General features: G+C 50.1%; 2 protein-coding genes across 3 annotated transcripts in view; both read left to right on the top strand.

Annotated features, from left to right (window-relative positions):
• The first annotated feature begins 311 nt into the window (after nucleotides 1-311).
• NIPSNAP1 (nipsnap homolog 1) lies at nucleotides 312-26202 on the top strand. 2 transcript variants are annotated; one of them, XM_515060.7, is made up of 10 exons: nucleotides 312-470; nucleotides 11131-11258; nucleotides 11456-11501; nucleotides 12383-12477; nucleotides 19784-19854; nucleotides 20000-20140; nucleotides 20444-20475; nucleotides 20818-20912; nucleotides 22718-22801; nucleotides 25003-26202. In XM_515060.7, the coding sequence occupies exons 1-10, from the start codon at nucleotides 373-375 to the stop codon at nucleotides 25065-25067; spliced, it is 855 nt and encodes a 284-aa protein (XP_515060.4). In that variant the 5' UTR covers nucleotides 312-372; the 3' UTR covers nucleotides 25068-26202. The 2 variants fall into 2 exon arrangements, with proteins under 2 accessions (XP_515060.4, XP_054531644.1); XM_054675669.1 differs by lacking the exon at nucleotides 312-470 and adding an exon at nucleotides 1305-1356.
• Nucleotides 25810-26975, top strand: part of THOC5 (THO complex subunit 5) — a 47031-nt gene continuing 45865 nt past the window's right edge. Inside the window, exon 1 of the mRNA XM_063807492.1 lies at nucleotides 25810-26607. The gene's annotated coding sequence lies outside the window, so the exon portion shown is untranslated. The remainder of the gene's footprint in view (nucleotides 26608-26975) is intronic.

Raw genomic sequence — 26975 nt, 5'->3', positions numbered from 1 at the left:
GCTTGCAGTGGGCCGAGATCGCGCCACTGCGCTCCAGCCTGGGCGACAGAGCGAGACTCCGTCTCAAAACAAAACAAAACAAAACAAAACAAAACAAAACCCTTGGTATTATTGTTCCACGCTCCCATTTTACCGAGGTGGATCCTGAGGCCCAGAGTGGGCAAAGGGCTTGCCAAGGTCGCAGAGCGCGCAGAGGATTAGAACCCTGACTTCCGTCCAGCACCTGCGGAGTTGGAGACGCCCACAGGAAACGCCCACCTGACCGGGTGAGTGGAGGGGGCGGGCGAGCCGATGGGGTGGAGTTTATTCGCGCCCCGCCTCCGCCACCAGAGCTTGGGGGCGGGGCCTTCCTGCAACCTTTGCGGCTCCAACATGGCTCCGCGGCTGTGCAGCATCTCTGTGGCGGCGCGGCGGCTGCTGGGGGGCCCGGGGCCTCGCGCTGGGGACGTTGCGGCTGCAGCTGCGGCGCGGTGAGAGCCCGGCCAGGCAGGGATAGACGCGCGCGGGGTGGGGTGCAGGCGCGGGGGCCAGGGACTGGGTCGAGGGGGAGGGGCTGAGACTCCTCGCTTGGAATCTGGGGGTTAGAGGCGGGGCAGGATCAAGGCCTAGGGAGGGGTCTGGGCAAAGAATGGGGGAGGTGAGAAAGGGATGGGTAGGGTCTTTGTCCTGGTTGGGACTGGGCTGTGATGGGGACCTGATGAAAGATGGTGAGAAGGGCAGGTACTGGGCCCTGGAGAGTGGGAGAGGGCAGAAGACAGGAGGAGTGGCCCATTCCCAGGCGTAGCTTGTGATTTAACACCCACTGGGGGCTTCTGGTAGTCAGCTCCTCCGTCGGGAAGTTCTGTGGGAAAGAGATGATGGCAGGGGAGCAGTGGGGGATCCCCAGGGGCCATGGTTGCACAGACCCTTTGTTCCTCCACCTCGAACTGTACAGGTGGGGAAACGGACCTGAGAGGGAATGGGAGTTGTCCAAGGTCACCCTCCCTGCTGTGCCGTGGCAGCACCAGGTCGGGGACCCAGGTCTGCCAATGCGCCATGCACTTTGCACCCAACTGGTGGCCTCCTGGGAGTGGGAGTCTGGCTGGGCCATGTGCTCTCAGCCTGGGCTTTTGTTTGGGCCCTGCTCTGGGCTGAGCTAGGGCTTGGCCTCCCTGACTGGCCCTGGGCAGCCCCTCGCTCCTTGGTCCCCACAGCCCTGTACTTCCCCCATCTCTGCATATATGACCCTGCACAGTTATGACTTGGTGCTTGTCTGTCTCTCTCACTAGACCATGATCTCGTTTTTCTCTGTTTCCCCAGCCTCCCACCCTCAGAGGGCTCAGGACTGTGTATGGTCAAGGAATATTTACCAAAGAAGTGAGGCCACCTGTTCCCCCTCCCCCAACCTGTGAAAAGGAAGCAACCATCCCTCCTGCCCTGCAGCCCAGGAATGAAGCTGCAAAGTTCTGATAGCGCCTGCCATGAGATGTTACAGCACAGAGCAGTGGGGCTTTTGGACAGCTGGGAAAGAGGAGTGGCATAAGCGCCCCACCTAGACTGCCCAATAATTAGGGATAAAGCTGACACCGTGGGAAAAGCCTAGAGTTTGCCTGGCACTAACAGATCTAACTCAGACTTTGTAGGTGGGGTGACCTTAGGACTCTTTAAGCCTCGGGTTCCTCATCTGTAAAATGGGAGTAATCAGGATGTATCTCATAGGGTTGTTGAGGATTAAAGATGCTGTGGTTGGTCGGGTATGGTGGCTCACGCCTGTAATCCCAGCACTTTGGGAGGCCGAGGCGGGCGGATCACTTGAGGTCAGCAGTTCAAGACCAGCCTGGCAACACGGCGAGATCCCGTCTCTATAAAAAGTGCAAAAATGGCTGGGCGCGGTGGCTCACGCCTGTAATCCCAGCACTTTGGGAGGCCGAGGCGGTGGATCACGAGGTCAGGAGATCGAGACCATCCTGGCTAACACGGTGAAACCCCGTCTCTACTAAAAATACAAAAAATTAGCCGGGTGCAGTGGCAGGCGCCTGTAGTCCCAGCTACTCAGGAGGCTGAGGCAGGAGAATGGCGTGAACCCAGGAGGTGGAGCTTGCAGCGAGCCGAGATGGTGCCACTGCACTCCAGCCTGGGCGACAAGAGTGAGACTCTGTCTCAAAAAAAAAAAAAAGTACAAAAATTTCACCATGTTGGTGAAAACGTGTCTCTACTAAAAATACAATTAGCTGGGTGTGATGGCTCACCCCTGTAATCCCAGCTACTAGGAAGCTGAGGCAGGAGAATCAATTGAACCCGGGAGACAGAGGTTGCAGTGAGCCGAGATCACGCTACTGCACTCCAACCTGGGTGACAGAGCGAGACTCCGTCTAAAAAAAAAAAGATTCCGTGGTTGTGAAGTGTCTAGCACTTGACGAACATGCAGCAAGTGTTGCTCCTTAACCCCTAGCCTATGTTTCAAGCAATTTCTGCATGTGACCCACATAATGTTGAGGCTCAAAGGGCTCTGGGAAGATCATCTTTTATGAGCCCTTTGTTTTCCAGATGAAAATATCAAGATTGGGGAAGGGACAGAATGGATTGGTGGTAAAACCATTTGTGTGGCAAACACCCAGAGGCCGTAAAAGGAGCATGGGTCTCAGAGACAGCCTGCTGCCCCTCACTTACTCAGTGACCCTGGATGAGTTGCTGAACCTCCGTCAGCCTCAGTTTCCTTTTCTGTAAAGTGGGGATGTTGGTGTTTTCAGCAGGATTGCTGTGAAGACACTTGAATTAATGTTTATCAAGTCCCTCAAGGACTGTCTTGCAGTTACTTATACCTTAATTCCACATTGGATAACTGAGAACACTCTGTCCTGCTGCCCCTCAGGCTACCCCATATCTCTCCAGAGTCACTAGTAGGGCCAGCAGCAGCCCTTCTGGCCTGTGAGGTTTGGGGGCAATGAGGCTGCTGGGGTGGGGATGGAGTGTGGGCTTTGAAATCAGATGGACCTGGGCCAGGCACCATGGCTCACGCCTGTAATCCCAACACTTCGGTAGGCCAAGGTGGGAGGATCGCTTGAACCCAGGAGGTTGAGACCAGCCTGGGCAACATGGCGAGATCCTGTCTGTATAAAAAATACAAAAATTTGGCCAGGCACCGTGGGTCATGCCTGTAATCCCAGCACTTTAGGAGGCTGAGGCGGGTGGATCACCTGAGGCCAGGAGTTCAAGACCAGCCTGGCCAACATGGTGAAACCCCATCTCTACTAAAAACACAAAAATTAGCCAGGCCGGGCCTGGTGACTCCCACCTGTAATCCTAGCACTTTGGGAGGCCCAGGCAGGCGGATCATGAGGTCAGGTATTCAAGACCAGCCTGGCCAACATGGTGAAACCCCATCTTTATTAAAAATACAAAAATTAGCTGGGCATGGTGGTGTGCGCCTGTAATCCCAGCTACTCTGGAGGCTGAGGCAGGAGAATCGCTTAAACCAGGGAGGTGGAGGTTGCAGTGAGCTGAGATTGCACCAGTGCACTCCAGCCTGGGTGATAAGAGCAAGACTCTGTCTCAAAAAAAAAAAAAAAAAAAAAAAATTAGGCATGGTGGTGTGTTCCTGTATTCCCAGCTATTCTGGAGGCTGAGGTAGGAGAATCGCTTGAACTGGGGAGCCGGAGGTTGCAGTGAGCCAAGATCGCGCCACTGCACTCCAGCCTGGGCAACAGAGGGAGACTCCGTATCAAAAAAACAAAACAAAACAAAACAAAACAAAAAAACATGCCGGGTGCGTTGGCTCACACCTGTAATCCCAGCACTTTGGGAGGCTGAGGCGGGCAGATCACCTGAGGTCAGGAGTTCGACCTGGCCAACATAGTGAAACCCTGTCTCTACTAAAAATACAAAAATTAGCTGGGCGTGGTGGCAGATGCCTGTAATCCCAGCTACTTGGGAGACTGAGACAGGAGAATCACTTGAACCCGGGGGGCGGAGGTTGCAGTGAGCTGAGATCGTACCATTGCACTCCAGCCTGGGGAACAAGAGCGAGACTTCGTCTCAAGAAAAAAAAAAAAAAAAGCCAGGCATGGTGACACATGTCTATAGTCCCAACTACTCCGGAGGCTGAGGCAGGAGAATCCCTTGAACCTGGGAGGTGGAAGTTGCAGTGAGCCGAGATCGTGCCATTGCACTCCAGCCTGGGCAACAGAGTAAGACTCCATCTCAAACAACAACAAAAATTAGCCAGACGTGGTGGTGCGCACCTGTGGTCTCAGCTACTTGGGAGGCTGAAGTGGGAGGATCATTTGAGTCTGGGAGATAGAGGATGCAGTGAGCCATGATTGTGTCACTGCACTCCAGCCTGGGTGACAGAGTGAGACCCTGTCTCGAAAAAAGAAGAAAAAAAATAGAAGAAAAAAGAAAGATGAAGCTGAGCTAGGATCAAAACCTGGATTTGTCCAGAGCTTGTGCTCATAGCACTAGTTCTGCTGTTGGTGTTAAGGATGGAAAGGACCCCTGATCCCTGAGTGAAGTCACTCTGGGTCAAGGTCTACCTTTTTTTTTTTTTGAGACGGAGTCTCATTCTGTCACCCAGGCTGGAGTGCAGTGGCGCGATTTCGGCTCACTGCAACCTCTACCCTCTGAGTTCAAGCGATTCTCCTGCCTCAGCCTCCCAAGTAGCTGGGATTACAGGTGCCTGCCACCGCACCCAGTTAATTTTTTGTATTTTTAGTACAGACGGGGTTTCACCATCTTGGCCAGGCTGGTCTTGAACTCCTGACCTCGTGATCCACCCGCCTCGGCTTCCCAAAGTGCTGGGATTACAGGCGTGAGCCACCACGCCCAGCCTAAGGTCTACCATTTCTTTCGTTTCATACTTTCCAGCTTTCATCATTTTCATGCAAGAATGTCTTAGCTCCTCTTTCATTCATTTCTCAAACTTGGACTGCATTCTCACCATGTGCCCAGCACTGCTCCAAGCATAGGGGATACAGCAGGGATACAACAGAACAGACAAGGATTCTGCCCCGCTAGGGCTGCCTCCAGTTTAGAGACTGACAATAAACAAAGCACATAATAAGCCAAAAAGTATAGTGTTTTTTTTTGTTTTTAATTTTTAGTAGAGATGAGGTCTTGCTATGTTTCCCAGGCTGGTCTCAAACTCCTGGGTTTGGCCGGTCATGGTGGATCACGCCTATAATCCCATCACTTTGGGAGGCCAAGTCAGGCGGATCACTTGAGGTCAGGAGTTCGAGACCAGCCTGACCAACATGGTGAAACCCCATCTCTACTAAAACATACAAAAATTAGCTGGGTGTGGTAGCACGCACCTGTAGTCCCAGCTACTCGGGAGGCTGAGGCAAGAGAATCGCTTGAACCCAGGAGGTGGAGGTTGCAGTGAGCTGAGATTGCGCCACTGCACTCCAGCCTGGGCAACAGAGTGAAACTCCATCTCAAAAAAATACAAAAAAAAAAAAAAAAGGCCAAGTGTGGTAGCTCATGTCTGTAATCCCAGCACTTTGGGAGGCTGAGGCAGGAGGATCACCTGAGGTCAAGAGTTCGAGACCAGCCTGGCTAACATGGTGAAAACCCATCTCTACTAAAAATAAAAAATTAGCTGGATGTCGTGGCACATGCCTGTAGTCCCAGCTACTTGAGAGGCTGAGGCTGGAGAATTGCTTGAACCTGGGAGGCGGAGGTTGCAGTGAGCCCAGATCACGCCACTGCACTACAGCCTGGACGACAGACTGAGACTCCATCTCAAACAAACAAACAAAAAAAAAACAACTCCTGGGTTCAAGCAATCCTTCCCTCCTGCGTCAGCCTCCCAAAGTGCTGGGATTATAGGCATGAGCCACTGGGCTCATCCTAGTATAGCGTTTTAGAACGTGCTCTGGAACAAGATAGAGAGCAGGAAGAGAGGGCTTGGGGAGGTCAAGGGTAGGAGAACATTGTAATTTCACTGAGAAAGTGACATTTGTACTCTTGCAAATGTACCCTTGGGGATGCTGGCTTGGAGTTCAAACCCTCCTCTGAGATCTTTGACAAGCTCCTTCTTGGATTTTACCTGTAGAAAACAGCTTTAGGGATGGGCTCCACCACCCTGCTCATTTGACAGATGGGGAAACTGAGGCCCACAGGCAGGAAGGATTAGAGTAGTGGGAAGAGACGGGAGCCCATCAGAGCTCCTGAAGTTTCCAGCGTTTCAGCCCCTAATCTCTTTCTTCAGGGCTGGCTATTTGACTGATATTTATCTTGGTCAGTGCTGATGTTAATAAATTACTCAGTCTAGTCCTTTCTAGAGCAAAGGTCTTGGTTGATAAATAGTAGGAGCTGCTCTCCTCACTGCCCATCTCCCTCCAGGGGAAGCAGCCCCTCTACATTAAAACGAAAGGTCAGGTCCCTCAGTGCCCAACCTGAGGTGGGGATTGGCTTTCAAGGAAAGAGCGCTGGGTTCTTAACTCTGCCCTCTGATTTTCTGTGCGGCCTTGGGCAAGTCCCTTAAGCTCTCTGGGCTTCTTTCCATTTTATCCTCGCGAGAATGGGAATACTAATAGTACCAATACTATAAGATCATTGCATAGAATCAGTGAGATCCTGCAACTGAAAAGTACATCACAGATTCCTGGCTTAGAGCCTCCCTTATTCTGGTCCAAAAACTTCACAGACCGCACTACCCATCTAATGATAATTGTCTTTTTTTTTTTTTTTTTGAGACAGAGTTTCGCTCTTGTAGCCCAGGCTGGAGTGCGATGGCACGATCTCGGCTCACTGCAACCTCCGCCTCCCAGGTTCAAGTGATTCTCCTGCCTCAGCCTCCCGAGTAGCTGGGATTACAGGATTGCACCACCATGCCCAGCTAATTTTTGTATTTTTAGTAGAGACTGAGTTTCACCATGTTGGCCAGGCTAGCCTCAAACTCCTGACCTCAGGCAATCCTCCCGCCTCGGCCTCCCAAAGTGCTGGGATTACAGGCATGAGCCACCGCGCCAGGCTGATAATTGTCTTTTTGCTAATGAAGCAGATGCATGTACAATGATCGAGAGAGTTCATGAATTCAGAAACGCTTAACATACTTTAAAATCTTTATAAAAAATTACAATGAATAAAGAAAAATTTAGCCATCTCCTATTCCTCTTTCCCAGGTAAGCATATTAACAGTTTGGGACAAGTAATTTCTTTTCTTTTCTTTTCTTTTTTCTTTCTTTCTTTTTCTTTCTTTTCTTTTTTTTTTTTTTTTTTTTTTTTTGTGTGTGTGAAGATGGAGTCTCACTCTGTCATCCAGGCTGGCGTGCAGTGGCGCGACCTTGGCTCACTGCAGCCTCCGCCTCCTGGATTCAAGCAGTTCTGCCTCAGTCTCTTGAGTAGCTGGGACTACAGGCACACATCACCACTCCTGGCTAATATTTTGTATCTTTTTTTAGTGGAAATGGGGTTTTGCCATGTTGCCCAGGCTAGTCGTGAACTCCTGAACTCCAGCAATCTGCCCGCCTCAGCCTCCCAAAATGCTAGGATTACAGGCATGAGCCAACATGCCCAGCCTCTTTTTTTGTTTTGTTTTGTTTTGTTTTGTTTTTTGAGACAGGATCTGCTCTGTTGCCCAGGCTGGAGTGCAGTGGCCCGATCTCAGCTTGCTGCAACCTCCGCCTCCTGGGTTCAAGCGATCTTCCCACCTCAGCCCCCTGAGTAGCTGGGACTACAGGCGCACTTGACACTCGACCACACCTGGCTAATTTTTTTTTTTTTTTTGAGAAAGAGTTTCACTCTTGCTGCCCAGGCTGGAGTGTAGTGGCCCAATCTCAGCTCACTACAACCTCTGCCTCCTGGGTTCAAGCAATCTTCTCACCTCAGCCTCCTGAGTAGCTGGGACTACAGGCACACTCGACCATACCTGGCTAATTTTTTTTTTTTTTTTTTGAGACAGAGTTTCACTCTTGTTGCCCAGGCTGGAGTGCAATGGCCTGATCTCGGCTTACTACAACCTCCACCTCCTGGGTTCAAGCAATTCTCCTGCCCCAGCCTCCTGAGTAGCTGGGATTACAGGCATGCACCACCACGCCTGGCTAATTTTGTATTTTTAGTAGAGATGGGGTTTCTCCATGTTGGTCAGGCTGGTCTCAAACTCCCGACCTCAGGTAATCCACCCGCCTTGGCCTCCTAAAGTGTTGGGATTACAGGCGTGAGCCACCGTACCCAGCAATTTTTTTATTTATTGCAGAGACAGGGCTTCAGACTCCTGAGCTCAAGTGATCCACCTGCCTCAGCCTCCCAAAGTGCTGGAATTATAGGCGTGAGCCACCATGCCCGGCCCATTTCTCATTTTTATGCTTATACAAACATATCACCACTTTGGCCCGGCGCAGTGGCTCATGCTTGTAATCCTAGCACTTTTAGAGGCCGAGGCAGGTGGATCATGAGGTCAAGAGATCGAGACCGTCCTGGCCAACATAGTGAAACCCCGTCTCTACTAAAAATACAAAAATTAGCTGGGCGTGGTGGCACACGTCTGTAGTCCCAGCTACTTGGGAGGCTGAGGCAGGAGAATCACTTCAACCCGGGAGGTGGAGGTTGCAGTGAGTGGAGATCATACCACTTTACTCCAGCCTGGCGACAGAGCAAGACTCCATCTCAAATACAAACAAATGAACAAAACAAAACAAACATATCAGCACTTTAAGATTATTTAAAAAAAAAAAATTTTTTTTTTTTTTGAGACATGGTCTCTGTCACCCAGGCTGGAGTGCAGTGGCCTGATCATAGTTCATTGTAGCCTTGATTTCCTGGGCTTCATGCGATCCTCCTAAGTCTCTCAAGTGGCTGAGACTACAGGCATGTGTCACCACACCCGGCTAATTATTGTATTTTTTTTAAATTTTTATTTTATTTTATTTTTTTGAGATAGAGTCTCACTCTATTGCCCAAGCTGGAGTACAGTGGCAAGATCTTGGCTCACTGCAGCCTCAACCTCCCAGGCTCAAGTGATCCTGCCACCTCAGCCTCCCAAGTAGCGGGACTAGAGGCACATACCGTCATGCCCAGCTAATTTTATTTTTTGTAGAGACACGGTCTCACAAGTTTCCCCAGGCTTGTCTCATGGCCTCAAGCAATCCTCCTGCCTCAGCCTCCCAAAGTGCTGGGATTACAGGCATAAGCCAGTCATATTTATTATTTTTTTTGTAGAGATGGAGTCTCATTTTGTTGCCCAGGCTGATCTTGAACTCCTGGGCTCAAGTGATCCTCTGACCTCAGCCTCCCAAAGTACTGGGATTACAGGCATTTAGGATAAAATCGTGCCCAGCTGATTTTATCCGTCCCAATGGCTGCTCCATATTTTGGAAAAAATTGATTGATTTTTTATTTGCAAGACATTTGTCCTTTTTTTTTTTTTTTTTTGAGATGGATTCTCGCTCTGTTGCCCAGGCGGGAGTGTGATGGTACGATCTTGGCTCACTGCAACCTCTGCCTCTCAGGTTCAAGCAATTCTCCTGCCTCATGCTCCTGAGTAGCTGGGATTACAGGTGCACACCACCACGCCTGGCTGATTTTTGTATTTTTAGTAGAGACAGGGTTTCGCCATGCTGGGCAGGCTGGTCTTGAACTCCTGACCTCAGGTGATCTGCCTGCCTTGGCCTCCCAAAGTGCTGGGATTGCAGGCGTGAGCCATCACACCCAGCCTAAGACATTTGTCTAACCACATAAAAGTCTTAAAAAGGGATAGGGCAGCCGGGTATTTGTATTGTAAAAATACGAAAATTACCTGGATGTGGTGGTATGCGCCTGTAATCTCAGCTACTCAGGAGGCTGAGGCAGGAAAATTGCTTGAACCTGGGAGGCCAAGGTTGCAGTGAGCCGAGATCGCACCACTGCACTCCAGCCTGAGCAACAAGAGCGAGACTCTGTCTCAAAAAAAAAAAAGAAAAGAAAAAAAGAAAAGAAAGGATAGGGCTTCCTGTGACCTCACTTGGAAAAAACAAAAGAGAAAAAAGAAAAAAGGGATAAGGCTTGCTGCCACTCAGGGATCCCTCTTGCCAGGCTCCCTGGCTAGGAATTGTCTCCATCGGGAGACTTCCTTTTCAGGCCTGGCTGCAAGCTGCACCAAGGCTGTGGAGCGGGAAGATTGGTAGTCTCCAAATAAGCACCCCTGCCTCCTGCTGGGACCTTGGATATGTGTTTAGGATGGGAGTGCAGTTCTGGTCCAGTAGGAGCTGGCAGCAGACCCTCCACTGCCCTTAACCACAGTGCTCATGGGCAAAGCACATAATCATATTCATTGATCATTCATTCATTCATTCATTCTCACAGTATCCTATGGAGATGGGCAGAGCAGGTGTTGGCTGGATGAGTGAATGCATCTTGCTTTGCAGTGCCTTTTACTCCCTCTATCTGCCAAACCAGTCCTGGGGACTGACCAGCTCATCTCCTCCTCTGTAGAGAGTCTGCCCAGGTTGCCAGAAGCAGAGTTAAGGCTAGTTCACCTGGGCTCTTCCAGAGACCCCTCCTATAATTGTGTCCCAAGGCCCATTTCTCCTAGTGGACTATGAGCTCCTCAAGGACAAAGCTTATTTGTATTTGGCTTTCCATGTGTGGGGTCAGGGTGGGGACATGGGCCAAGTGCACTGTGAGAGTGCTGGGGAGGACGGTGAGAGCAGTCTTCTCGTTAGAGGGGACAGAACTTGTACAGAAAGCACAGAGTAGCAGATCCTGGTGTGTTCAGGGAAGAGCACACCTGGAGAGTGAGGTGTACAGGTGAGGGGGCAGGAGAGGAGGCTGACAAGTTAGGTTGGGTTGTCAAGGGCTTTGGGCATGATGCAAGGTGGATTTGGGGTTGATCCTCTTGGCGAGAGGCTGGAGTTATATGACCCAAGTAGAGGACCTCTTGGAAGGGGGATGAAGTGGAGGCAGGGAGGCTAGAGAGAGAAGTGGGAGGTGGGGCTGCCTCTCCTGGCGTCCTGAGGCTCTGCAAAGCTTCAAGAAGCCAACTGGGCAGCTGGAATATCTGTAGAAAGGAGCTGGCTCCAATAGCATTTCACAGTCTGGAGCTGCCACAGGACTCCGTGGCCCTGTTCCCAGAAATGTGGGTCACTGGTCTAGGGGAGCAGGACATCCAAGTGGATGGAATTGCTGGGGCTCCCCCAACCTCCGCGCGTCCCCCTCAACTCCTCTGTCCTGCAGTTTCTATTCCAAGGACAATGAAGGCAGCTGGTTCCGCTCCCTCTTTGTTCACAAAGTGGATCCCCGGAAGGATGCCCACTCCACCCTGCTGTCCAAGAAGGAAACCAGCAACCTCTATAAGATCCAGTGTGAGTGGCTGCTGAGCTGACCAATTTCTGCCCTTTCAGGGTCTCTGGGGGCCTGTGAGGCTCCAGGAAGGAGATGGGAGGGTCTGGAATGTCCTCAGCTGTCCTAGGACCCCTGGCCTTGATGGGCTCCCCTCACCCCAAGTTCTTCCCTGTGTACACACCCTACCTCACTTCTTGTTCTCTGTCCTCTGTTGCAGTTCACAATGTAAAGCCTGAATACCTGGATGCCTACAACAGCCTCACGTGAGCACCCTGCATCCATACATCCCATCCCCTGCTTGGGTGGGGAACACACTTTCAGCAAATTTGCAGAACATCCTCCACCCTGTTCTTTTCTGTAGAAATCCAGGAGATGTAGATTTCTTTTATTTCTGCCTTTTTCTTTCTTTCTTTCTTTCTTTCTCTCTTTCTTTTTTTTTTGAGATGGAGTTTTGCTCTTGTTGCCCAGGCTGGAGTGCAATGGCGCGATCTCGGCTCACTGCAACCTCTGCCTCCCAGGTACAAGCGATTCTCCTGTCTCAGCCTCACAAGTAGCTCGGATTACAGGCATGCGCGCCGCTAAGCATGGCTAATTTTTTTGTATTTAGTAGAGACAGGGTTTCACCATGTTAGTCCGGCTGGTCGCAAACTCCTGACCTCAGGTGATCCACCTGCCTCGGCCTCCGAGTGCTGGGATTACAGGCATGTGCCACTGCGTTTGGCCCCATTTTCTTTCTTTCTTTTTTTTTTTTTTAAGAGATGGTCTCCAGGAGGCGGAGGTTCCAGTGAGCCGAGATTGTGCCATTGCACTCCAGCCTGGGCAACAAGAGCAAAACTCTGTCTCACACACAAAAAAGAGAGATGGGATCTCACTTTGCTGCCCAGGCTGGTCTCAAACTACTGGGCTCAAGCAATCCTCCTGCCTCAGTCTCCCAGTGTTGGGATTACAGGTGTGAGCCACTGTGCCCAGCGAAGATGTAAATTTCAGTGTCAGAAGTCCTGAGGGCCTCTTGCCTAGCTTCTGCATTTTAGAGATGGAGAGTCTGAGGCCCAGCCCCAGGGTCTGTTTGAACTGAGTTTGAACCCTTATCTCAGAGGCCCTGGTGGCTATGTGAACCCTGCCCCTCTCTGCACCTCCCCCACAGGGAGGCTGTGCTGCCCAAGCTTCACCTGGATGAGGACTACCCATGCTCACTCGTGGGCAACTGGAACACATGGTATGGGGAGCAGGACCAAGCAGGTAAGGCGCTCACCTCCCTAGTGCCATTGCCACTGCCCAGCCCTGGCCTCCAGCACCTTTCACACCTGGCTGTTCTCCACTCCCTCTCCACAACAACACCTGGTGGGGCTCTTACCAAAACCTCATCACCTCACTCCCCTGCTCAAATACCTGTCCTGGCTCCCCTGTGCCCTCAAGGTGACCCGTGAAGCCTGTGACTCCTTCCCGGCCCTGCCCCCAGCCTCATGGCACCAAATCCTCCATGCCTCTCTGTGCTGTCCCACCCAGGACTCAGTTCCTCAGATTGACAGTTTCACTCTTTAGTTCCAGACTACTGCTCATTCTCTTTCTTCTGCCTTAAGCATTATTTCTTGTTTGCCTGCTTTACCGGGATCACTGTCTTTTATTCTTTTTTTTTCCGAGACTGAGTTTCACTCTTGTTGCCCCAGGCTGGAGTGCAGTAGTGCAATCTCGGCTCACTGCAACCTCCGCCTCCCCAGTTTAAGCAATTCTCTTGTCTCAGCCTCCTGAGTAGCTGGGATTACAGGCATGTGCCACCACGCCCAGCTAATTTGGTATTTTTAGTAGAGATGGGATTTCACCATGTTGGTCAGGCTGGTCTTGAACTCCTGATCTCAGGTGATCCACCTGCCTCAGCCTCCCAAAGTGCTGGGATTACAGGTGTGAGCCACCGCACCTGGCCTTTTTTTTTTTTTCTTTTTTCTTTTTTGAGACAGGGTCTCGCTCTGTCACCCAGGCTGGCAGATAGTGGCACAGTCTTGGCTGACTGCAACCTCCACCTCCTGAGTTGAAGAGATTCTCCTGCCTCAGCTTCCCGAGTAGCTGGGATTACTGGCCTGTGCCACCATGCCTGGCTAATTTTGTATCTTTAGTAGAGATGGGGTTTCACATGTTGGTCAGGCTGGTCTCGAACTTCTTACCTCAGGTGATCCACCTGCCTCGGCCTCCCAAAGTGCTGGGATTACAGGAGTGAGCCACACTCCCGGGCTTTTTTTTTTTTTTTGAGACAGGGTCTTGCTCTGTCACACAGGCTGGAGTGCAGTGGCATAATCTTGGCTCACTCGAGCCTCAATTTCCCAGGCTCAAGCAGTACTCCCACCTCAGCTTCCTGAGTAGCTGGGACTACAGGTGCGCTCCACCATGCTGGGCTAATTTTTGTGTTTTTTGGTAGAGACGGGGTTTCTCCATGTTGCCCAGGCTGGTCTCGAATTCCTGAACTCAAATGATCCTACCTCCTCGGCCTCCCAAAGTGCTAGGATTGCAGACATGAGCCATCGTGCCTGGCCTTTCAGTTTTATTCATTTTTAAATTTTCATTTATTTATTTATTTTTGAAACCAGGTCTTGTTGCCAAGTGGGGAGTGCAGTGGTGTGATCACAGCTCACACAGCCTTAACCTCCTGAGCTTAAGCAATCCTCCTACCTCAGCCTCCTGAGTAGCTGGGACCACAGGTGCATGCCACAATGCCCAACTAATTTATTTTAAATTTTTTGTAGAGACGGGATCTCCCTATGTTACCCAGGGTGGTCTCAAACTCCCGGGCTCAAGCGATCCTTCCACTTTGGCCTCCCAAAGTGCTGGGAGTACAGGCATGAGCCACAGTGCCTGGACTATTCACTTTTTTATTTTGGCATAGATGTCACCTCCTCCTGGAAGGCTGCCGAGATTTCCTCCACCCGGGCTGGGTCAGGCACCTTCCTTAGCTCTCCAGGCCTCAGTAATTACCTCCTCACGCCCTGATCATGTACCCCTATAGCTGCCTGTTTAGTTGTCTGTCTCCATATATGGGTGAATCCCCAATATGCAGCACATATTTGTGGAATAAATAGGAGTTCTTCTTGTCTGAGCTGGTGTCTTACAGTCCCAGGGGCACCCCTAGCATGCCCCATCCCAGCCTAATAGACACATCAAAGTTGGCACCAGCTATAAGAACCCACACATGAATTTGGCTGACTCACAGCATCTCAGCCACTCAAAGGGACCTCAAATTCAGACCCACACTGTCCAAAATGATAGCCACTAACCACATGTAGTTATTTATTTATTTATTTATTTGAGATGGAGCCTCGCTCTGTACTGTCACCCAGGCTGGGGTACAGTGGTGCAATCTTGGCTCACTGCAACCTCTGCCTCCTGGGTTCAAGTGATTCTCCTGCCTCAGCCTCCTGAGTAGCTGAGGTTACAGGCGTGTGCCACCACACTCGGCTAATTTTTGTATTTTTAGTAGAAACAGGGTTTCACCATGTTGGTCAGGCTGGTCTCGAACTCCTGACCTCATGATCCTCCCACCTGAGCCTCCCAAAGTGTTGGGATTACAGGCATCAGCCACTGCGCCTGGCCTATTTATTTATTTTTTTGAGACAGCGTCTCACTCTGGTTTCCCAGGCTGGACTGCAGTGGTGCAATCACAGCTCACTGCACCCTTGACCTCCTGGGCTCAGACGATTCTCTCACCTTAGCCTCCCGAGTACTGGAACTACAGGTATGCGCCACCACAGCCAGCTAATTTTTTATATTTTTAGTAGAAACGGTTTCGCTATGTTGCCCAGGCTGGTCTTGAACTCCTGGACTCAAGCAATCCGTCAGCCTTGGCCTCCTGGACTACTGAGATTACAGGTGTGAGCCACTGCACCCTGGCCTCACATGTAGCTATTGAAATTTATATTAGTTAAAATTACATAAAATTTAAAGTTCAAGCTGTGTGCCAAGGTGCTCACCTATAGTCCTAGCTACTTGGGAGGCTGAGGTGGGAGGATTGCTTGAGCCCAGGAGTTCGAGGCCGTGATTGAATACCATCACACCTATGAATAGCCACTGCACTCCAGCCTGGGCAACACAGTGAGACCCTGTCTCTAAAAAAGAAAAAATTCAGGACTGAGTATGGTGGCTTATGCTTATAATCCCAGCAGATTAGGAGGCTGAGGTGGGAGGAACACTTGAGGCCAGGAGTTTGAAACCAGCCTGGGCAACATAGTGACACTTTGCTTCTATAAAGAAAATACATATTAAAAAAAAGAAGAAGAAAATATTTTAAAAAAGAAAAAATTCAGTTTCTTAGTCATACTAGCTACATTTCAAATGCTCACTCATACACACACAGGCTCATGCAGAAAGTACTTTTGGACAGTACTGGTTTAGAGTGTCTGCATAGCACAGCCATAACAGATGGTTCTCTAAACTTCCCTTGAACACTCCTAGCCATGAAGAGTTCACTTGTAAGCCAATCTATTTCATCCTTTGACAGCGCTGATAATCGTGTCTTTGAAAATAATCTGTGACCTGCAGATAGATAGGTGTATCTCCTTAATCAATTATTTGGTTTCCGTAACAGACATTAACATATTATTTATGTTTTATTTTTATTATTTCCATTTAGAAACAGGGTCTCACTATATTGCCCAGGCTGGAGTTGAACTTCTGGGCTCGGGCAATCCTCCTGAGTAGCTGGGACTACAGGCGTGTGCCATCATACCTGGCTAGACACTGATATGTGGCTAAGGGAATAAGAGAAAAGCAAATTGCCTTCAGTTTCAGCCACTACAGCTTTCCCATTTTAAGCTTGACTTGATCAGCTCCAGCAGTATTCCTTGAATTCTCTTAAGCATTTGCTAGTTGTGAAATGAACTCTGAGGGATGGGATCCTGACTTTTTCTTTTTTTTCTTTTTCGAGACCGAGTCTCACTCTGTTGCCCAGGCTGGAGTGCAGTGGCGTGATCTCAGCTCACTGCAACCTCTGCCTCCCGGATTCAAGCAAGTTCTCTTGCCTCAGCCTCCCGAGTAGCTGGGACTACAAGTATGAACCACCATGCCTGGCTAATTTTTGTATTTTTAGTAGAGATGGAGTTTCACCATCTTGGCCAGGCTGGTCTCGAACTCCTGACCACAGTTGATCCACCTGCCTCGGCCTCCCAAAGTGCTGGGATTAAAGGCGTGAGCCACTGCCCCTGGCCTTTTTCTTCTTTTTATTTTTCTGTCTGGGACAGGGTCTCGCTCTGTCACCCAGTTTGGAGTGCAGTGGCATGATCATAGCTCACTGTAACCTTGAACTCCTAGGCTCAGGCGATCCTCTCACCTCAACTTCTCGAGTAGCTGGGACCACAGACATGCACCACCATGCCTGGGCTAGTTGTTTTGTTTTGTTTGTTTGTTTTGTAGAGATGAGGTCTTGCTATGTTGCCCAGGCTGATCTCAAACTCCTGAGCTCAAGTGCTCCTCTCCTGCCTCAGCCTCCCAGAGTGCTGGGATTACAGGCCTGAGCCACTGCGCCTGGCTGATCCTGACTTTTTAAAGCATACCCTACATTTTTTGTACCTTGAAGTTCAGTCCCTCACATAGTCAGCTGAATCATGTTGAGCTGTACGCTGGGAGTAGGGTTCAGGAATCTACATTTTAATAAACTTGTAAGAACCATTGATCCATCTCCTATAGGGAGCACCACAATTGTTAGACAATTCCTTCTTGGCTGGGCGCGGTGGCTCATGCCTGTATCCCAGCACTTTGGGAGGCTGAGACGGGTGCATCACCTGAGGTCAGGAGTTCAAGACCAGCCTGGCTAACAAGGTGAAACCCTGTCTCTACTAAAAATACAAAAATTAGCTGGGCGTGGTGGCATGCGCCTGTAATCCCAGATACTTGGGAGGCATAGGCAGGACAGTCTCTTAAACCCAGGAGGTGGATGTTGCAGTGAGCTGAGATCACGCCACTGCACTCCGGCCTGGGTGACAGAAAAATAAACAAAATTCCTTCCTCTTGCCAGTGATGCTGTCCTTGTAACTTTTCTCCGTTAATCCGTTTTCCACAGGTCATTCCTGGTTTTGGTAGATTTCCATCCATACAGTACTTTTGCCATTTCCTTTGGGAAAAAGACCTTTAAACCATAGGGTCAGGCCATTTTGCAGATGGGAAAATCAAGGCACAGATGGAGTCAAAAACAGGTGAAGGTCAGGCTGGGGATGGGGATGGGAAGTTACAGAGTCTGAGTTTCTAGACTGCTGGCAGCCAGCTGCCCTTAGCTCTAGCTTGCCTGTGTGATCCCCTGGGGACCTTCCTCCGCTGATGGGCCCAGCCATGCTCCCAGGATGGCAAAACTGTTCCTTTCTTCTCCTCCACAATTAATTAGGTTTCTTTGTTACTAGGAATTAGATTAGTTTCCTGGGGTGGCCAGCATACTGCAAACTGGGTGGCTTAAAATAACAGAGGTTTATCCTGTCACAGTTCTGGAGGCCGGAAGTCACAAATCAAGGTGTTGACAGGGCTGTCCTTCCTCCTAAGGCCTTAGGGGAGAACCCTTCCTTGCCTCTTCCAGTTTCTGGGGATTGCTGGAAACTCTTAGTGTTCCTTGGCTTGTAGACTTGTCATTCTAATCTCTGCCTCCCTCGTCACATGCTGTTCTCTCTGTGTGTCTCTGTCTTCACATAGTGTTCTTCTGTGTCCAGATCTCCCACTTCTGATAAGGACACCAGTCACTGGACTCAGGGCTCACCTAGTATAATCTCATCTTAGGTCGATTATACCCACAGAGACCTATTTCCAAATAAGGTCACATTCTGAGGTTCTGGGTCGGCATAAATTTTGAGGGGACATTGTTCAACTCAGTGCAGATAATATGATTTTTATTTATTTTTATTTTTATTTATTTATTTTTTGAGACGGAGTCTTGCTCTTTTGCCCAGGCTGGAGTGCAGTGGTGCGATCTCAGCTCACCACAACCTTTGCATCCCAGGTTGAAGCGATTCTCTTGCCTCAGCCTCCTGAGTAGCTAGGATTACAGATGTGCATCACCACGCCCAGCTAATTTTTGTTTTAGTAGAGATGGGGTTTCGCCGTGTTGGTGAGGCTGGTCTCGAATTTCCGACTTCAGGTGATCCACCAGCCTCAGCCTCCCAAAGTTGATTATTTATTTACTTGAGATGGAGTCTCACTCTGCCACCCAGGCTGGAGTACACTGGCGCAATCTTGACTCATTGCAACCTCTACCTCCTGGGTTCAAGCGATTCTCCTGCCTCAGCCTCCCGAGTAACTGGGATTATAGGCATGTGCCACCACACCCAACTAATTTTTTTTTTTTTTTTAAGATGGAGTCTCGCTCTGTCGTCCAGGCTGGAGTGCAGTGGCACGATCTCGGCTCACTGCAAGCTCTGCCTCCTGGGTTAATGCCATTCTCCTGCCTCAGCCTCCTGAGTAGCTGGGACTATAGGTGCCCGCCACCACGCCTGGCTAATTTTTTGTATTTTTAGTAGAGACGGGGTTTCACTGTGTTAGCCAGGATGGTCTTGATCTCCTGACCTCGTGATCCACCTTCCTCAGCCTCCCAAAGTGCTGGGATTACAGGCGTGAGCCACCGTGCCTGGCCCAGGATTTTTATAAATTCTAACAGTACAAAGAGTTTTCCATGCAAAGTAAGCTTCCCTCCTGCCCGAGGCCCCACAGGCCTCCATTCTGTGTCCCAGGGGCATCTACTGTCAATCTCTTTTTTTTTGAGACGGAGTTTCGCTCTTGTTGCCCAGGTTGGAGTGCAATGGCACGATCTTGGCTCACCGCCACTTCTGCCTCCCAGGTTCAAGTGATTCTCCTGCCTCAGCCTCCCAAGTAGCTGGGATTACAGGCATGCGCCACCACACCTGGCTAATTTTGTATTTTTAGTAGAGATGGGGTTTTTCCATGTTGGTCAGGCTGGTCTCCACCCACCTCAGCCCCCCAAAATGCTGGGATTACAGGTGTGAGCCACTGCGCCTGGTCTACTGTCAATCTCTTAAGTCGCCATTAAGAGGTGATGCATAAATTTGCATCTCTGGATGTCCTTGCCACCTCAACACATGAGGTAGCATACCACACATCCTCTTCTGTTCCTTGGTTCCTTTTTTCAATTCACTGTCTTGGAATGTTCCATATCAGCCCATCAGTTCTCCCCTGTCCTTTTGTTCAGCTGCCCCTCCAAGGCCTGGTGGTCTTCCTTATGCATGCCACTGCTTCCAGGGTACAGGACACATCTGATCTTCTTGTTGCTATTTAAGGAAGGTGGGGTGGGAACATTATTCCCATTTTCAAGATGAGAACATTGAGGCCTAGAGCAGTCCAAGGCTGCTGGGCAGAGCTGGAGCTGAAATCCAGGTCTCCTAGACTTATGTCTAGGGTCATCCCCTCCCCAGCATGGTCTTCCACCAAGGCAGAGGGAACTCAGGGAGTCTTGCTGCTACAGGGAACCAGGCCACCCGCCTCCCCCATCCCCACCACTTAGCCAACCTTGGGGAGGTCATCTGCTGGGGGTCCCAGCAGCTCACTGACCTATACCTCTCACCCCCAACAGTGCACCTGTGGCGATTCTCAGGTGGCTACCCAGCCCTCATGGACTGCATGAACAAGCTCAAAAACAATAAGGTATGTTAGTGTCCACTCAGCACACCTCTCTGGATGTGGGATGCAGCCCAGCCCTGTGCTGGGGACTACTCTGCTACCCCATGAAGCACACTGTCAGGATGGAGCGCACTTCCTGGTAGCCATGCCTTTACCACCATGCCCACAGGAGTACCTGGAGTTCCGAAGGGAGCGGAGCCAGATGCTGCTGTCCAGGAGAAACCAGCTGCTCCTCGAGTTCAGCTTCTGGAATGAGCCACAGCCCAGAATGGGTCCCAACATCTATGAGCTGAGGACATACAAGCTCAAGGTGCCTCCCTCCGACAGACCCCCTCCTGCCCCCCAATTTCCCTGCTGCAATGCTGCTTTGCAGCTGCCCCAACACCTAGACTGGGGCTTCTGGCTTCTCTCTCCCTATGGGCTCAGAGCAGAGTTGTGTACACATGTGTGCAAACATGCACACCAGGTGTGTGTCAGGGCCTGCGAATGAGGCCAAATGGCCGCTGCAGCTTGGGAGGTGGGGAGACAGGGCAGTTTCCCTTCCTTGCCAAGCTGTGATGCTATGAAGCTGAGGTGGGGGCTCATTCCCATCATCCCTTTGGTTCTCTTTCAGCCAGGAACCATGATCGAGTGGGGGAACAACTGGTAAGTGGCAGCACCAAGACTGGGGTTGGGGGAGGCGTACCCTGCTCACCTGCCCCACCAAGGCCCCTGGTGGGCCACCTTTTCCAGGGCCATATCACAGGGAACTCTTTACCTTCTGCCCCTCATGGATCTGGGAGAAGGATCCAACCAGGAGGTGAGGATCTCCTAGAAGGTTGTGACCCCTCCGTTGGTAGAACACCCCGCCATCAGTCCTTTCTCTCAGCATCCCGGAGGACCGTGGGTTCCACCTAGGCCCCTCCTGTGAAGTGTGGCCAAGGAATCAGCCTCAGTACCCTCTGCACCAGCCCTGGCTTCTGCCCCATATTATTGTGCCTTCTCCAGGGCTCGGGCCATCAAGTACCGGCAGGAGAACCAGGAGGCAGTGGGCGGCTTCTTCTCACAGATAGGAGAGCTCTACGTGGTGCACCATCTCTGGGGTAGGTTGAGGACCTTCCAGGAGCCTTTTGTTAGTTCTCTTTCTCTGTCATCACTCTCTGTAGCCAATGGGGTTGTATTAGTGTCCTCATAGAACTTAATGTTCTAGCAGGAGACACTATCTTAGATGTAAAGTCACAAAAAGATCAATTTCAGATTACAAATAATATTTATAGAAAATAGGCAAGGAGTCTGGGAGCGGTGGCTCAAGTGTATAATCACGACACTTTGGGAGGCCGAGGTGGGCAAATCAAAGGTCAAGAGATCGAGACCATCCTGGCCAATATGGTGAAACCCCATCTCTACTAAAAATACAAAAATTAGCTGGGCGTGGTGGCGCATGCCTGTAGTCCCAGATACTCGGGAGGCTGAGGCAGGAGAATCACTTGAACCCGGGAGGTGGAGGTTGCAGTGAGCTGAGATCACGCCATTGCACTCCAGCCTGGCAACAGAGCGAGACTCCGTCTCAAAAAAAAAGAAGAAAAAAAAAAGGCAGGGAGAGATGATGGTGAAAAACATAGGGGATCTACATTGGTCTAGGTAGACAAATAATGCCTCTCTGAGGGAGTAAAATGTAAGCTAAGGGGTAAAATGTAAGCTGAGAGCTAAAGGATGAGAAGGAGCCAGCTGTGAATTGCTAGGCAAAAGCATTCCAAGTAGACAGAGCAGCACATGCAAAGGCCCTGTGGTGGGGAAAGGCCTTCGGGGTTTTGAGGTGTGGCAAGGAGGCCAGTGTGGAGTGAGTAGGGAAGAATGTGGGGAGATGGAACAGGAGAGGGGGAATGAGTTGGGATTTATTGTAAATGCAATGAGAGACTATTTGTTTCAAATAGCAGTGACACGACCTGATTTTTGTTCTAGTATGATTTCTCTGGCTGCTGTCTGCTTTGTTAAGAGTGCTTGGTAGGCGAGCAAGAGAGAAAGCAGGGCTTCAGGAAGCCATTACTCTAGTTCAGGCAGGAGGGGATGGGGCAGTGGGATGCTGAGAATTCCACAGAAGATTTGTTAGTCTAGAGGTGGAACCAACAGGACTTGTGGATGAATTGTCTGTGTGGGGCAAGAGAAGGAGAAGGGCATTCCAGAAGAGCTCCCAGGCTCGTGCTTGAGCTGCTGTGTGTCATCATCTCCTGAGTCTGGGAGGTCTAGGGAAGGAGCAAGTCAGTGGGGTCAGGAGCGTAATTTTGGCCCTTGGAATTGTTACTTTTTTTTTTTTTTTTTTTTTTTCAAGACACAGTCTTGCTCTGTCACCTAGGCTGGAGTGCAGTAGTGTGATCTCAGCTCACTGCAACCTCCGCCTCCCGAGTTCAAGTGATTCTCGTGCCTCACGCTCCTGAGTAGCTGGGATTACAGGCATGCAGTACCATGCCCGACTAATTTTTGTATTTTTAGTACAGAGTTTCGCTATGTTGGCCAGACTGGCCTCGAACTCCTGGCCTCAAGCAGTCCACCAGCCTTGGCCTCCCAAAGTGCTGGGATTATAGGCATGAGCCACCGCACCCAGCCGGAAGTGTTACACTAAAAATGCTGACACACCAAAGTAGAGATGTCAAGTAGGCAGTAGATGGATATAGGAGTCTGGAGCCCTTGGGAGTGTTTGCGACTAGAAATATAAATGTAGGCAATATTAACATATGTACTGATTGGATGGATTATTAAAGCAGACAGTGTTTGCTAATAGTCTGAGGGAGGCATCTAGGGAGGAGGAGACAGCAGTGCAGGGTTTAGGGGACAGTGGGAAGAGGGCCCTGTGCTGGGTAAGGGATCCAGTCCTCTGTGCCTGAGGAATGAGCCTGTGCCTTTCTCACAGCCTATAAAGACCTGCAGTCTCGGGAGGAGACTCGAAACGCTGCCTGGAGGAAGAGAGGCTGGGATGAAAATGTCTACTATACAGGTGAGTGAAGCCTTTGGAGGTCTTCTGCTGAGAACTCTGTCTGAGGATGGAATCCTCTCTGCAAGGAGATCTAGTCTTTCTTGATTACCTCCAGTGATGGGGAACTCACTTTTAAGACAATGAGTTAATGGGTTTCTATCCAAGTGGCACACTCCATAGGATACCAGCAGGCCTAGGTGAGTATTCTAGGGGATGATAACATAGCCAGGGCCACGCCTCTGCCTAGGAGATGTGGATTAGCGAACGCCCATTGTGACCTTGGGCACGGTTCTTTACCTCGCTGAGGCTGTTCCCTCGTCTGTAAGATAGTGATGGTGATAGTGCTTCTGTCAGAGGGCTATAATGGAAGATTCTACAAACTATTTTATTATTTTATATTTTATTTTATTTTATTTTATTTATTTTTGAGACACAGTCTCACTCTGTCACCCAGGGTGGAGTGCAGTGGCATGATCTTGGCTCACTGTAACCTCCACCTCCCAGGTTCAAGCCATTCTCCTGCCTCAGCCTCCCGAGTAGCTGGGATTACAGGCGTGTGTCACCATGTCCAGCTAATTTTGTATTTTTAGTAGAGACGGGGTTTTATCATGTTGGCCAAGCTGGTCTCGAACTCCTGACCTCAGGTGATCCGCCTGCCTCGGCCTCCCAAAGTGCTGTGATTACAGGCATGAGCCACCACAACCGGCCCACAAACTCATTTATGAAAAGTGCTTTCTCCAATGTCTGTCACAAAGGAAGCATGCAGGAAATGTTTTTGAATAAGGTTTTTGTTTTTGTAGAGATGCAGTCTTACTATGTCACCCAGGCAGGTCTCAAACTCCTGGGCTCAAGCAGTCCTCCCACCTCAGCCTTCCAAAGTGCTGGGATCATAGGCATGAGCTACTGTGCCCAGCCTTGAACAAGCTTTTTGCTCAAGGTGTTTGCCACTTTGCTAGGAACCTGAAACCACCTAGAGTCAGTGGGTGTTAATTAAGCCCTCACTGTGTGCCGGGAACTGTGGTAGGTAGGTGGTTGAGGGGCACATAAATGAACAAGAGCCTGTCCTTGCCATTGAGAAGCTTACAGTGATCACTTACCAGGTGGTATGAGGGAGAATGTGTCTGCTGAAGGAGTTAGCAGGAGCCTTGCTATTCAGTGTGGTCCCAGCTGGGTATGGTGGCTCACAACTGAAATCCTAGTACTTTGGGAGGCCAAGGCAAGAGGATCACTTGAGGTCAGTAGTTTAAGACCAGCCTGGGCAACATAGGGAGACCCCATCTCTACAAAACATTTTTTAAAAATTAGCAGGACATGGTGTTTCCCACCTGTAGTCCCAGCTACTTGGAAGGCTGAGGTGGGAGGATCACTTGATCCCAGGAGTTTGAGGCTGCAGGGAGCCATGATTGTGCCCTTGCACTCCAGCCTGGGCAACAAGAGTGAAATTCCATCTCAAACAAAGAAACAAACAAACAAGAATAACAAATCGCAGGCTTCCTGCAACCCACCAAATCAGAATCTGCACATTAACAAGAACTGCCAAGTGATTTGTATGCACATTAAAGTTTGAAAAGCTCTGAGCTGGAGGAAAGAGTCTAACCTCCTGGATGACCTTGAGCTGACCTTCTCTAGGCTGCACCCTCTCTATCTGTAAAACGAGGCAGTTGGTCTAAATCAGTGTTTTTCTTTTCTTTTTTTTTGAGACGGAGTTTTGCTCTTGTTGCCCAGGCTGGAGTGCAATGGCCTGATCTCGGCTCACGGCAACCTCTGACTCCCGGGTTCAAGCGATTCTCCTGCCTCAGCCTCCCGAGTAGCTGGGATTACAAGCATGTGCCACTACGCCCGGCTAATTTTGTATTTTTAGTACAGAGAGGGTTTCTCCATGTTGGTCAGGCTAGTCTCGAACTCCTGACCTCAGGTGATCCGCCTGTCTTGGCCTCTCTAAGTGCTGGGATTATAGGCACAAGCCACCATGCCTGGCCAACAGATAACTATTAAAATTTAAGAAAATGTTATTCTCATCACCACCAAAGTCCTGTCTTATCCCATAATTTGAGAGATCTGGTGCTCTTCATGGGCCCTTCCACGAGGGCAATGGGACATTCCTGTCGCAGCATCTGGGGCCTCCTCCTGCCCACTCAAAGGCCAGCATGTGTGGGTGGGGCCAGGGGAGGTTGTTGGCTTGCTTGAGCCCCCTGTGTGACCTCTGCCTTCTCTCTCCGCAGTCCCCCTGGTGCGACACATGGAGTCTAGGATCATGATCCCCTTGAAGATCTCGCCTCTGCAGTGATGCTGCCTACACCTCCACCTCCTTCCCCTTCTCCCTCAGGCAACCCCGACAGACAGTGGCACTCCTGGTCCTGCTGTCTTGGTTTTGTCTTGGCTCTGGGAGGACTCTGAGGGGCAGTGCTCAGTTCAGACAAGGGGGAACTGAAGGCTGACAAGTTCTGAGGATTACAGCTCTGCCCAGGCCCTTTCTACTTTCCCTGCCTGCCTCCTTCCCCCTGCTAGAAGTAGTTTCTGATTTCCCTGAATGAAAGATAGTGATCTTTTAGGCCTTCATATATCTTCTAAAATTCCTCATCTCAAGGCCACCAGTCCCCAGTTATCACCCTTGGAAATCCTCTGTTTAGCTTAGTTGCACAAAAGGTAGTATGTCCAGTGGCTAGAGGTGGGGTGGGAAGAGAGGAGGCCAGGCCAGGCCCTCAGGAATTCCCTGGTTTCCACTGGGCCACCCACTTGCTGGACAGTCTGAGCCAAGTCCCTCCTGCTGGAGAAAAGCCTGGAACTGCCAAAACAAAAAAACAGAAACAAACAAACCTCATCACCACGGTCAGGAGGAGGTTCAGACATTCTGCCCAGAGGGGCTGGGGAAAGGGATGGGAGCCAGGAAAGATTTAGGGGCAGGAGACAGACACGTAACAGGAACTTGGAAGGTAGAACTTAGAATTCAGAACTTGGGTTTCAACTGTAGAATTTGGAATCTGGAATACAGAATTGGGAAGAAGAACAGAGATGACAAAAGACCACTTGAAGAGAGGTTCCTAATACTAGACAGATGAAGAGTGGCTTGGCTGTTTCCCCCTGCATATTGGGGTTGAAAACTTAGAAATGTGTAGTTCCATTCCTTCTATGCAGAGTCTCTCCTGCCCTCCCTCCTTCCTGCAAGCAAATATACAAGCTAGACCCTGTTCCCTCACCCTGTATCCTGTCTCCCCTAATTGACATTCTATCAGCCCAACCCTCATTCTGCAGGGCCACCTGGTGTGTGGAGGTGGCGGGGGGGGGGAGGGTCAGTGACTCTGGGGGTCTCCTCAGTGACCCCCATACCTCATCATGAACCCTTGGGTAGCTTGATTCTGCCTACCATCCAGGAAAACTTGTGCTGGAATTGCTGATGGAACCAATTAAATATTTACTATAAATCAGTGTCTTTTCTTCATCTGCAAGGAACTTTAGCAGGTGCCTGAGGCAGGGCACAGTAGAGCTGGTGGGCTTAGTCCCACATGGCAGATCTACCCTCTTGGAGGGTACTGTGTTCTTGAGCTATTCTCAACAGTCAGTACTGGTTGGGTGCAGTGGCTCACGCCTGTAATCCCAGCATTTTGGAAGTCCGAGGTGGGCAGATCACTTGAGTGAGGTCAGGAGTTCAAGACCAGCCTGGGCAACATGGTGAAACCCTGTCTCTACTAAAAATACAAAAATTAGCTGGGCATGGTGGTGCATGCCTGTAATCCCAGCTACTTGGGAGGCTGAGGCAGGAGAATCCTTTAAACCCTGGAGTCGGAGTTTGCAGTGAGCGGGGATTGCGCCACTGCACTTCAGCCTGGGTGAGAGAGCAAAACTCTGTCTCAAATAAAAATAAAAATAAAAAAGAGCCAGTATTTTCCTCCTTGCTCCTGGGAAGGAGAAGGAACTGGCCCCGTACAACCAGGGATTCAGGACACGTGTTACTAGCTCCAGATAAGGAGGATTTACTCAAAAAAATCCTGGGCCTTGTTTGTACAGTTCATGCCAGGGGTAGGAAATACCTGAAGCTTTCAAATACTGCGTTAGAGTTGTGACTCTGTCCTGGGCAAGTCAGGCCTAAAATGGAGAAACTGGTGATGCACTCCTCAAAAAGCCAAGTGTAAAATGAGGTTAATGCCCTCCCTGACTTGTTGCCTTCACTGGCGTGGCATATTATGGTAAAAATAAT

The sequence above is a fragment of the Pan troglodytes genome, chromosome 23 (genome assembly GCF_028858775.2).
Source record: "Pan troglodytes isolate AG18354 chromosome 23, NHGRI_mPanTro3-v2.0_pri, whole genome shotgun sequence".
Classification (NCBI taxonomy): domain Eukaryota; kingdom Metazoa; phylum Chordata; class Mammalia; order Primates; family Hominidae; genus Pan; species Pan troglodytes.
Note: the sequence above shows the minus strand (reverse complement) of the source record. Positions and strands in the feature narration are given on the sequence as shown.